The following is a 13701-nucleotide window of genomic DNA, read 5'->3' on the forward strand; positions in this document are numbered from 1 at the left end:
GGTGGCTTCCGACACACACCACCATAGTCGCCACCAACCATGGTGGCTTCCGACACACACCACCATAGTCGCCACCAACCATGGTGGCTTCCGACACACACCACCAACCATGGTGGCTTCCGACACACACCACCAACCATGGTGGCTTCCGATACACACCACCATAGTCGCCACCAACCATGGTGGCTTCCGACACACACCACCAACCATGGTGGCTTCCGACACACACCACCATAGTCGCCACCAACCATGGTGGCTTCCGACACACACCACCATAGTCGCCACCAACCATGGTGGCTTCCGACACACACCACCAACCATGTTGGCTTCCGACACACACCACCATAGTCGCCACCAACCATGGTGGCTTCCAACACACACCACCAACCATGGTGGCTTCCGACACACACCACCATAGTCGCCACCAACCATGGTGGCTTCCGACACACACCACCAACCATGGTGGCTTCCGACACACACCACCATAGTCGCCACCAACCATGGTGGCTTCCGACACACACCACCAACCATGGTGGCTTCCGACACACACCACCAACCATGGTGGCTTCCGACACACACCACCAACCATGGTGGCTTCCGACACACACCACCATAGTCGCCACCAACCATGGTGGCTTCCGACACACACCACCAACCATGGTGGCTTCCGACACACACCACCAACCATAGTGGCTTCCGACACACACCACCATAGTCGCCACCAACCATGGTGGCTTCCGACACACACCACCAACCATGGTGGCTTCCGACACACACCACCAACCATGGTGGCTTCCGACACACACCACCAACCATGGTGGCTTCCGACACACACCACCAACCATGGTGGCTTCCGACACACACCACCATAGTCGCCACCAACCGTGGTAGCTTCCGACACACACCACCAACCATGGTGGCTTCCGACACACACCACCATAGTCACCACCAACCAGTATTGGGCAGCGCCACTCATCCTGTGAGTGGACACACCGCCATAGTGACAGTATTGGGCAGCGCCACTCATCCTGTGAGTGGACACACCGCCATAGTGACAGTATTGGGCAGCGTCACTCATCCTGTGAGTGGACACACCGCCATAGTGACAGTATTGAGCAGCGCCACTCATCCTGTGAGTGGACACACCGCCATAGTGACAGTATTGGGCAGCTCCACTCATCCTGTGAGTGGACACACCGCCATAGTGACAGTATTGGGCAGCGTCACTCATCCTGTGAGTGGACACACCGCCATAGTGACAGTATTGGGCAGCGCCACTCATCCTGTGAGTGGACACACCGCCATAGTGACAGTATTGGGCAGCGCCACTCATCCTGTGAGTGGACACACCGCCATAGTGACAGTATTGGGCAGCGCCACTCATCCTGTGAGTGGACACACCGCCATAGTGACAGTATTGGGCAGCGCCACTCATCCTGTAAGTGGACACATCGCCATAGTGACTGTATTGGGCAGCGCCACTCATCCTGTGAGTGGACACACCGCCATAGTGACAGTATTGGGCAGCGCCACTCATCCTGTGAGTGGACACACCGCCATAGTGACAGTATTGGGCAGCGTCACTCATCCTGTGAGTGGACACACCGCCATAGTGACAGTATTGGGCAGCGTCACTCATCCTGTGAGTGGACACACCGCCATAGTGACAGTATTGAGCAGCGCCACTCATCCTGTGAGTGGACACACCGCCATAGTGACAGTATTGGGCAGCGCCACTCATCCTGTGAGTGGACACACCGCCATGTTGGCATCTCAAGGCATGACACTGTTGATATGCTTGCAAAGACAGCCTGCAGAAAACCAGTGGTAGACATTGATATGGGTGTTTCATTAGCAGTGACAAAGAGAATAATTGCCTGGGATATAGACGTATCTGGCAGCTTTCTCAAAATCCAAATGTCGAGTACACAATGTGTCAACTTTGTGAAAGAGAAAACATGCACTCTCTTGAACATTATATTGTAGAATGTCCCATATTGACTGACTTTCGCCCTCCTGAGCTAAGGTATGCTGAACTCTGTAATTACTATATGAGTACTGGAACACTTGATGATATATTGGACTTGTACCCAAGATTAACCATGTAATGTATCAATTATACAATGTATGTATGTGTTGTAACTATATAACCTGAGCTTGTAAAAGCACCTTAATCACTTTCAGTGGTTAAGTGGTTAATTGCACACTAGTTTCTCTATCAGCCACCCCGCCCAGAGAGGTGGGTCTTGTGTGCCCTTGTCCCCCCACCCCTGAACGAACAAGCACTCGCCACAGCTGTGCCAGACTCCCTCACTGCTTCCGTTGTGGGGTTCCCAAGTACAGCCCAACACAGCTCTCGTTCACTACGCTATCATTGCTGCTGTTATATTCTGGTCAATGTAAATGTGGATACAATATTTTAGTTATTGCTTAATACATTTCTTCCAGTGGTGTTTTTCCCCACCGGAATTAATTTATACTAGTGTTCTCCGCCTCCATTTGGTCACCATTTGGTCCTGGAGACATCTCCCGTCACGCAGGGTGCAGTCGCACCTCCACAGATCTCCAGTATCATCTCTTGATACTGGTGATGGCTCAAAATGGCCACCACTTACGGGCTATTCATGCCCGTGCCATCTCTTGGGTTGCTTAATCTTTATCAATCAATCAGTTCTCCGCCTCCTGCATGGGAGCTGCCTTGCAGTCTGTTGATGATGGGGCACTGCGATAATTTGCAATATTGTCGTTTGCTGTTGTATCTGTTGTTGAAGTGCGTCATACGTAGAGTTTGGCTCTTCTGTTTCCACTCTTAAGTCACTCCACTTACTGTCTCTTTCACTGAAGGTCCTCACATCCCTGTGGCTGGTCTGTGTGTGTCCTCACATCCCTGTGGCTGGTCTGTGTGTGTCCTCACATCCCTGTGGCTGGTCTGTGTGTCCTCACATCCCTGTGGCTGGTCTGTGTGTCCTCACATCCCTGTGGCTGGTCTGTGTGTCCTCACATCCCTGTGGCTGGTCTGTGTGTCCTCACATCCCTGTGGCTGGTCTGTGTGTGTCCTCACATCCCTGTGGCTGGTCTGTGTGTCCTCACATCCCTGTGGCTGGTTTGTGTGTGTCCTCACATCCCTGTGGCTGGTCTGTGTGTGTCCTCACATCCCTGTGGCTGGTCTGTGTGTCCTCACATCCCTGTGGCTGGTTTGTGTGTGTCCTCACATCCCTGTGGCTGGTCTGTGTGTCCTCACATCCCTGTGGCTGGTCTGTGTGTCCTCACATCCCTGTGGCTGGTCTGTGTGTCCTCACATCCCTGTGGCTGGTCTGTGTGTGTCCTCACATCCCTGTGGCTGGTCTGTGTGTCCTCACATCCCTGTGGCTGGTCTGTGTGTGTCCTCACATCCCTGTGGCTGGTCTGTGTGTGTCCTCACATCCCTGTGGCTGGTCTGTGTGTGTCCTCACATCCCTGTGGCTGGTCTGTGTGTGTCCTCACATCCCTGTGGCTGGTCTGTGTGTGTCCTCACATCCCTGTGGCTGGTCTGTGTGTGTCCTCACATCCCTGTGGCTGGTCTGTGTGTCCTCACATCCCTGTGGCTGGTCTGTGTGTCCTCACATCCCTGTGGCTGGTCTGTGTGTGTCCTCACATCCCTGTGGCTGGTCTGTGTGTGTCCTCACATCCCTGTGGCTGGTCTGTGTGTGTCCTCACATCCCTGTGGCTGGTCTGTGTGTGTCCTCACATCCCTGTGGCTGATCTGTGTGTGTCCTCACATCCCTGTGGCTGGTCTGTGTGTGTCCTCACATCCTTGTGGCTGGTCTGTGTGTGTCCTCACATCCCTGTGGCTGGTCTGTGTGTCCTCACATCCCTGTGGCTGGTCTGTGTGTGTCCTCACATCCCTGTGGCTGGTCTGTGTGTCCTCACATCCCTGTGGCTGGTCTGTGTGTGTCCTCACATCCCTGTGGCTGGTCTGTGTGTCCTCACATCCCTGTGGCTGGTTTGTGTGTGCCCTCACATCCCTGTGGCTGGTCTGTGTGTGTCCTCACATCCCTGTGGCTGGTCTGTGTGTCCTCACATCCCTGTGGCTGGTCTGTGTGTGTCCTCACATCCCTGTGGCTGGCCTGTGTGTCCTCACATCCCTGTGGCTGGTCTGTGTCCTCACATCCCTGTGGCTGGTCTGTGTGTGTCCTCACATCCCTGTGGCTGGTCTGTGTGTGTCCTCACATCCCTGTGGCTGGTCTGTGTGTCCTCACATCCCTGTGGCTGGTCTGTGTGTCCTCGCATCCCTGTGGCTGGTCTGTGTGTCCTCACATCCCTGTGGCTGGTCTGTGTGTCCTCACATCCCTGTGGCTGGTCTGTGTGTGTCCTCACATCCCTGTGAGGACACACAGACGGTATGGCGGTATGTCTACTCAGAAGATGAGTGGCGCTGCCCAATGGCGCCCCTCGGGGCAAAATTAAAAAAAAAATTAAAACTCCACTAGCTAATTTCGTGTTAATTGAAGCATGATGCAACACGTGGGGCGGACATCCTATCCTCTCTACTTGTTATACTGGCCACAGGGTTCCTTGGTTAAAAACCTCACATTACTTAATCGCTTGAGGTTTAAAGCTCTGTATATGTATATAAGTACTTTAATAAAAGACCCAACAAGTGGAAGGAGGTCGTAGGGAGCAAAATACGTGGCGGGAGTGTGAGGTCTTGATATTCGTATGGACAATGTCGGGAACGTTTTGCTTCCTAGAATCTCAGGCGCACCAACACTTCACTGAATTATGATTTAAGCTTCCTTCACTAATATCTGATCATCTAAATTGTTAGCACAGTTGTTTGATTGATATTAACGTAAATGTGCTTGTTTTTAATGGGAGGAAGTGGTTAATAAGTGTAAATATTGTGAGATAAGATGAAAGTGTTGCGAGGTAGGGCAGGTGGAGGTCTCACGTGATCCCCGCCGTGTTTACACCCGCCCGCTGCCGCACCTCTCCTCATATACCAACTCTCACACTTTATTATTACTCTCCTCTACAGTACTCATGCTTCTCAAGGCTATACGAGGCATAAATGATTAAAACGCCGCTTTAACCGCAAGAAACGGCCCAGATAAGCTCAGCAGACGCCTACGATAATTGAAAATAAAAGTGCATTGAGGAAATGTGTTGTCGGGTGTTGGGTGTTGAGGAGCGCGGCGGAGGGCCAGTCAGGCCCCGCACTCTGGCACCCGAGGTGGCACTCTCTCACTCCTCTACTGCACCACTAACTACTCTACTGCCCTCCTCGCACCACTAACTACTCCACAACACCACCACCAAGCTACCTTAACTAGCCCCCACCGCCACAAGTAAGTGTATGTGTGCACATCTAAACATTAATACATGTTTTGTGTTGCATTTTGTACGTGACTTTGTCTCCCGAGTACTGATGTCACGGAGATATTGTTTACAGCGGTGATGTCAGGGGCGGTATAACACTATGTAGTACATCTGGGTATTGTATACCGCTGTACAGTACATCTGGGTATTGTATACCACTGTACAGTACACCTGGGTATTGTATACCACTACAGTACACCTGGGTGTTGTATACCACTACAGTACACCTAGGTATTGTATACCACTACAGTACACCTAGGTATTGTATACCACTGTACAGTACACCTGGGTATTGTATACCACTACAGTACACCTGGGTCTTGTATACCACTGTACAGTACATCTGGGTATTGCATACCACTGTACAGTACATCTGCAAAGGGTTGATGGTCCACCCTTACACCAGGCTGAACTACTGGTAAAGGGGGGGGGGGGTTATGTGCACACACTGGGGGGTGCTGGAGCAGGTGGTGGGGGGGGGGGGGGGAGGTGGTGTGCACTCATTACTGTACTGGAGCTAAAGAAAGCGGCTGGATTTGTACACTCAAAAGTAGAGATCTTTGGGGGGAAAAAAGTTTCATCTGTGACTCACAATTTCAGGGATTTATTAGTGATTTAATTTTAAGAAAGATAAAATATCCAACAAATACTAATTTAAAAAAAAACATCAGTGACCAAATATTTCTATAATATGCCAAATTCTGTAATCTAAAAAAGTATTGATGTAACAGGACAAATTAATGCCTTTCAAGTATATTGTAGACTAATTTTCCATAATTGTCCACAGATATTAGGAAGATGGACATGTCCACAAATATGAGGAACATGGACATTGATCAAGATTTTCCGTAAGTAGGAGTATTGTAGATTTTATAAGACGCCAGTTTGGCTTTGCATTTTCTCTTATTTTAAATGTGTTGAGGAATCTCATTCATAGTTGACAATAAACTTTATATACTCTATTTGTGTGGCCTAGAGATGTATATTGTATATGTTAACCACATGTATTTACATGTTACTGTAAGTATAGATCTCTAACGCTATACAGTACTAGTATGTAACTTGGATATACTGTAATATGTATCTCGACAAATGTTATCAGTTAGTATGTCAGTATGTTCAGTTGTCACAAACCAACTTTTGGTGATAATAGTAATAAATCATATACATGTTCACAAATGCAATTCATTGATGTGAAATATGAAACATACTATTTACTGTAAATTGGCCAGAATTGTCGTAGTTTGCTAATTACTTTGGACAAAAATCCAAATCACCTGGGAAAATCATTAGGAGACACGAGGAGGATTTGAACCTCATTTTAAACCTCATGTTAATGCAATTTCTTTGTGCATCTGTATTACTGGCCTTTGTTGTTTGGATACTGAATAACACATGGCAGGCTTATTTTTATTTAAACACGATTACATTGAACAATGAATTAATAACAAAGTATAGAATTCATAATCAGAAATAAATCATACTAACCTGATAAATGTCAATGAGAAAATCAACTGGAGATCCGAGGTGACTCGACCGAGAAAACCCCAGCTGCTGACCCTATCCACTGGACCACCCTGATTTGGTTACTGGTACAAGTCAGTGTGGCCCAGTGGTAAGCATCAGTGGCTGGGGTTCTTTCGGTCCCTGGTTTGAGTTGCCTCGGAGCTCCAGTTGACTTTCTCAAAGTATACAATAATATAAAATATTATAACAAACAATTACAGTATTGATAAAACTGATGTTCTGGCTGTATAGTGTCCCCTCTTAAAAAATAATTCCCCCCTCCCCATTTGGTGGCTAATATATATTGTCTCACGATTGAACCCATTCTGACTCTGAACTTGTTTACCCATGTTTCTTCCTTCATGTGGAAGTGGACAAAGTGGCAGTAAGTCGCTTAGATTCTTAAACTTACTTTTTCTTCTTTACTACTAACTTTAATAATTGTTGCCAAGAACATGTCTAATAGCACCAACAGCAGTCAACATGGCATTACGAGGAAGTAACCTTCTATTAATTATTTATAAGCTTAGTCATTGAACTGTAAAAATGACTGTTGATGTGAAAGGATTTAGAGTTGGCACAAGTCCTTTGCCTGGAATAGGGAAAAGAAAAGAGAAATAATTGCAATACAGTACATGAAATTGTATAGTAATTTCAACATTAGATTAATGGTAAAAGTTTAAGCCTCTCATTATCAAGATTGCTGTTAACTTCATGATAAATTGAAATTTGTTAAGTCTTTCTATTTTATTCATTTCTATGAATCTCTTCCCCTAACAATGTTAAATTTATATTTATTGCATTGTAGTACAGTATATAGAAATGTGAAATAAATTATTACAAAAAATGACAAATTTAATAATTTTTGTTCATGTCTTAAGAAATTCAGCTTATTCTAATCTCCACATGATTCAGATCGAGGCCATCCCCATATGATCCAAATTAGTTAGATTAAACAGTACACAGTTTTACTTGAACCATCACTGATGTTCAAGAACCCAGCATTTTGATGAAAAGGAACAGTAGAACAACAGAAGTACACTTACACCACATCATGGGTGTAAGCCATACCCATACACATGGGGTATGGCTTTTTGGATATCAATGTGCATGGAAAATAAGCTTACAGGTTCCAGAACATGAGAGGAAATGTCAACACTGTGTAGAAATGCCCGACAGACCACTGGAACATTATCTAACTCAGTACACCATTACAAACCTAATAAGATTTTAACTTAGATTCAACAGAGCAGAAGTTGTTAAACACATGGGGGCATAATCTTACTGAAGCAAACATTCGAGTCATAAGTACTCATACTCCACCTAAGTAAAACAGAAATAAGTAACACTTAGTGGGCCAGCCAGAGGCTTGGGGCCCATGCAGAAATAAAAAAGCAGCAGCAGCAGCAGTAGTTCACACAGGAACTACTGCTGCTACTGCTATGTCCTTTCTGAAACCAACACCATAAACATTCATCCACTGTATAAGAAGTACTGGTGATACGAACAACAGTGGGCTAGCCAGAGGCTTAGGGCTCGTGTAAATATCCCTGAAAAAAAAATATTAATTTAATTATATAATACTGTATACTTGACTAGGTCTAGGGGTTGGCTTGCTCGAGGACCAGGCTGCAGGGACATTGAGCCCTGAAATCATCACAAGGTGAACATCTGGTGGGTTATGGTGCAAGGTAGATTTTCGTTTGACATTGTTCTAGGCTTGCATAAGAACATAAGAAAAATGGAAACTGAAGAAACTGCAGAAAGCCATTTGGCCAATATAAGGCAGCTCCTATTTATTCAGATTAAGTATTTTTTCAAAAGAATGTGTACAAAGAACCTAAGAGTAATTAATGTATAATTGTGGGGAAAGGAGTTACCCAAACTAATAAAGGTAATATTATGCAAAGCATTTCTGCTAAACTACCCAAACCCAATTACTGTATATGCACCCAAACTTCCCCATATACTTGTTTAACCTACAAATGAAACAGTGACCCAAATTTATTATGTTACTCAGTAATTTGGTCCATAAATCGACAACCGTGATTCCAGGTCTTCTTGAAATTAACCTTCCACTTTGTCCTTTGTTTAGAATTCTAATTTGAGTTAATATACTGTACTGTATATAAAACCTTATTCATATTGCCTTTGTTATACTCTTTTATCCATTTGTATACTTTTGCTCTTAACACTCCATACTCTTAATCTTTCTAGAGAATGTAAATTTCATTTTTTAAATATCTTCATAAGGAAAGTTTCAAATTCTGGAATTAACTTTGCCATCCTGTTCAGTAAGCATTCAGGTGAATGTGTCTATTTTATAGTAGAGAGACCAAAACTGAACTATAATCCATGGCCACAGTAGTATTGCACACATTATTGCTAGTTGTTCTAGCAATAAATACCAATATTCAATTTGATTTATTCCATACCTTTATACATAGAACATCCACACTAATCATAAAGCTTAAGATAAGATAACTTAAGATAACTTAAGAAAGCCCTAGATCTTTCTTGCATTCAGATTTTGCAATTTCAACATTGTCCAACTGATAGCTGGCAACGTGATTGTAAATAACATTTATTGTTATGCTATTATTGTTATTTAACAATATTTACAATATTTAACAATACTCCGTAACAATATTTATTGTTACGGAGCCGGTCGGCCGAGTGGACAGCACGCTGGACTTGTGATCCTGTGGTCCTGGGTTCGATCCCAGGCGCCGGCGAGAAACAATGGGCAGAGTTTCTTTCACCCTATGCCCCTGTTACCTAGCAGTAAAATAGGTACCTGGGTGTTAGTCAGCTGTCACGGGCTGCTTCCTGGGGGTGGAGGACCGGGCCGCGGGAACACTAAAGCCCCGAAATCATCTCAAGATAACTCAAGATGTCAAGAAGATGCTTACCGTATTATTATGATCATTGGTATTGTCATGATTATTACCATGATTATCAGGGTTATCAAGATCATTATCAGGATTATTATAATCAGTTATTATGATGCTTATTATAATGATTGTCATGATCATTGTTATTATGATTATCATGATTATTGTAATTATCATAATTGGCATGATTATCATAATTGGCATGATTATCATAATTGACATGATTATCATAATTGGCATGATTATCATAATTGGCATGATTATCATAATTGGCATGATTATCATAATTGGCATGATTATCATAATTGACATGATTATCATAATTTCATTATTGTCATGATTTATCATAACTGTTATAATGATTCTCATAATTTTTGTAAGATTATCATGCTTATATTGGCATTATTCCCGGGGTGTTTTCGTAACTTGTACAGTATAGGTAAAAAAAACTAAGTTTTCGATAAACATGAATTATCTATAATTGAAGAGTCTTATAAGAGATTGTGTAAGTGTGTAATCTCCGAGGAATAACATGGAATGTGTTGTTACTAAAGACCAACACTATAGCACTTTGTTAACCATATAATGTTAAGAAAGTGGTAACATGGGCTTGTTTACAAATGATTTAAGGTAAATTCCTTTGGTTATTGGTTGGTTTAAGGACTGGAGTTCACTAATCATTCTGACATGTTAAAATCTACAGTACATTAGTTTAAATAAAAATGTTTCCCTTTTTGTAAATTATTTTCATTGTTCCAGGATGTTCAACTTTAACGTACTTGGAAATGATGACATATTCGACAAGGAGGTGCTGACTCGTGAAAATGATTTTAGTTTACCAGCTGAAAGACAAAATTTAGTTAAAACTGAAAAGGAGTTGAAGGCGAAAGACGTAGTACTGGCCGAGAGACAGTTGGCAGTAGGCTTCGAAAATGGAAGCGGTCAATTGGAGCAGAAACCTTCCATTAAAGTTGCCATTCTCAAAACACTTGGACAGCCACCTTTACCTGAAAATGTAACTTTTCAAGATAATTGTCTGCCCAATTTTGAACCAAATAAACTTGAAGAATTGATTGCTAGTAATCATTTTGAAAATATCGATATTTACCCATTGGCATCAGAGAAAGAAAGAAATCCTCCATACTTGGTAAGTAGACAGTTGATTATTATGTATAGTTTTAATGTAAAGAAGTAGAGTGCAATAGTTGCTGTGAAGTGTTGTAGGGTATAACATTGCATGTTGAAAGTTTACTGAATGTATAAATCATAATTGGAACACTACTAGTGTATAAGATGATTATTGTGTTATCAGTGTTGTTAGTACAAGTGATTATAGCTGAGGTCAGCAATGGCATCTGAATAATAGGCAATACTGTATTAACATAAGAATATAGGAAACTGTGCTAGGCCTTTTGGCCCGTGTGAGGCAGTTTCTATTTCTTCTTTCCACCTTTTGATCCATACTCTGTCAACCTATCAGTCCATCTATCCATCCATTATTTGACTATCTAAATCCATCTATTCGATCTATATCCATCTATTCTTTCTATATCCATCTATTCTATCCATATTCATCTATTCTATCCATATCCATCTGTTCTGTCTATATCCATCTATTTATCTATTATATTTATTATATCTATATCCATCTATCTGTATTCATCTATTTTATTATGCATACATCCCTGTCTTTCCATCCATCTGTCTTTTATTCCATCTATCCATACATCGATCTACAGTGTATTTGCCCATTTATTCATCCATCTGTCCATTCATCTATCCCTCCAACTACTCATCTGGGGGTTGGAGGGGGGTATCTGGCGGTGCTTTGAATATTCTCTTCTCTCACTCTCTTCTCTCATTGCCCCCTTGACCCCCCTCATCCGCATCCCTCTTTCCCCACATCCTCCCTCCCCCTTTTCTCCCTCCCAACTTCCCCACCTCCCAACACCTTTGTCACCCCCTTTGTCCTTGTCCTCCCGTCTCCCTTTCAAACCCCTGCTCTCCCCCTCCATCCCTACTTCTCTATTTCTCTCTCCTATAATACCGTACAGTATTACTAATATGAGTGTGTCACTGTCTGTATAACAATGAATGACATGTACACACAATGACAGTTTTCTATGGGAGAGCAGAGTTTCAGAATTCAATTTATGCATTTTATGGCATTATGGCCTTAGTTTAAATGACAGGACATTTGTTAATTTTCCTGAGCTCTATGAATAATGGTGCATAATTCTATAAGAAAAAATGATTGAATTTGTTTTTCAAAATTTTTGTAGGTGTACTGACATATAATGTCAAATTTCATAGAGGTCTGAATGTGATTCTACACGGTGTTCTCAAAAGCCGTATTACCTTCTCTCAAAAACTGTATTACCAAGAAGCACTAAAACATTTGTATGGGTCTAAAATAATATTATTACGATTACTAAAAACTAGGGGTATGACAAATACTTCATATTTGACTCAATAAAAATTGCATTGGGGGAAATGAATATCAATAAATGCTAATATCTCACCTTTTAGAAAATTTATTATTAAGAAACACTGAAGTAACCAGCCCGTCCTCCAAAAATGGGGTGGTAAATGTAAGAAGACAAATAAGTGCAATTATGTACTATTCATAGCAGTTAGGAATTGTACTTATTTTCACTTAGTATTAAATCGTACTGTCAGATATATTGTGAATATTTGAGTTTACCTGAAAAACTGAATAGAAAACCACAACCTCACCTAACCGTCTTAGTTTTTGAAGATAATAATTGTATTGCTTCTCAATTACAATTAGTACTTAACCTATAGCTATATTGATATTACAGTTTTATAAAACTAATAAAACAAAACTAAAATATATCAATAAATTGTAAAGTAACTCAGGATATTTTAAAATTTTGTATAAAGTCTATATTGTTTAATTAACCTGAAAAAGAAATTCCTGATATTTAAAACTTGTGTATTGCAAATCGAAATTGAAAACGTCATCCTAAAATTCTGAGTGACTTAACAGAAAACGAGAAGAATTAAAGCGGGGGAGGGAGTTGGGTCAATGTAACAGCCCCATAAGTGCAATTATGCACTGCTTATTACAGTAAGAAAGTGTACTTATTACACTTAGTATTAAATCGTACTGTCAATTCGGAGGATGGGTTGAGGATGGGTTGGAAGTAACTATACTAATCCTTCAGAAAATATTTTATTATAATTGAAAACTCTATGGGAATTACTCTAAATATTTCACACATGACTATATGAAAATTGTATGGGGGTGACTATAAATGCTAATATTTCTTAATGCATTTAACTTAGGCTCACCCCAACCAGCCTGTGTGTGCCCCCATACCACTCCCCCTGCACATGTGTGTGAGGCTAGCCCCAAGCCTCTGCTCTCCAACTTCAAGCACACACACATTCTCTTATAAATATATACACCATTCAGTATATATAATTTGTATTTATATTTATTTTGACATGAAAGGCCATAAGAATAGTGTTGGGTAATGAATAATTTTTTTTACTTTCCAGATAAAGGGAAAAGATATTACTACAAAAAATGATATTCCAGTTTCATTTATGATTGAAGGCTGCAAGCCGCAGGATAAGGTCAGAATTAGTATGAGGTTTTGTGATGAATTGAACAAGGACATGCCTGTCAAGTGTTGTAAAATGCATTCTGACGGAAATGGCAAAAGGCCTTCAGACTTACCTTCATATTTCAACTTTTATTTGACCACCAAATGTTCCTATCTGAATGGCACAGAAGACGCTTTAAATCATCCAACCGCTGAAATAGACCTTAAAGATCAAGTACCGGCAATTATTGATGGAAAATTCAAGTTCTCCATTGTCTTCCTTTGCCTAAATTCATGCCATCGCCAACTTAGCAAGCAAATGGAACTTGTAGTGATTGTCTATAATTCTGATTGGTAAGTGTGATATATTT

At 42.1% G+C, this 13701-nt stretch overlaps 1 protein-coding gene across 6 annotated transcripts in view; it reads left to right on the top strand.

Moving 5' to 3' along the window:
- The first annotated feature begins 1007 nt into the window (after positions 1 to 1007).
- The window catches only part of LOC123774039 (uncharacterized), a 29563-nt gene continuing 16869 nt past the window's right edge, over positions 1008 to 13701 (top strand). For 2 of the 6 annotated variants that reach the window (XM_069318794.1, XM_069318795.1), the window contains exons 1-4: positions 5069 to 5327; positions 6146 to 6206; positions 10518 to 10905; positions 13284 to 13684. In XM_069318794.1, coding sequence (XP_069174895.1) covers positions 6157 to 6206; positions 10518 to 10905; positions 13284 to 13684 — 839 coding nt within the window. In that variant the 5' untranslated portion in view covers positions 5069 to 5327; positions 6146 to 6156. Of the gene's footprint in view, positions 2027 to 4993; positions 5328 to 6145; positions 6207 to 10517; positions 10906 to 13283; positions 13685 to 13701 lie in introns of those variants that run through there. The other 4 variants (XM_069318793.1, XM_045768149.2, XM_069318797.1 and 1 more) reach the window with 4 other exon arrangements.

Source organism: Procambarus clarkii, chromosome 91 (genome assembly GCF_040958095.1).
Source record: "Procambarus clarkii isolate CNS0578487 chromosome 91, FALCON_Pclarkii_2.0, whole genome shotgun sequence".
NCBI classification, from domain to species: domain Eukaryota; kingdom Metazoa; phylum Arthropoda; class Malacostraca; order Decapoda; family Cambaridae; genus Procambarus; species Procambarus clarkii.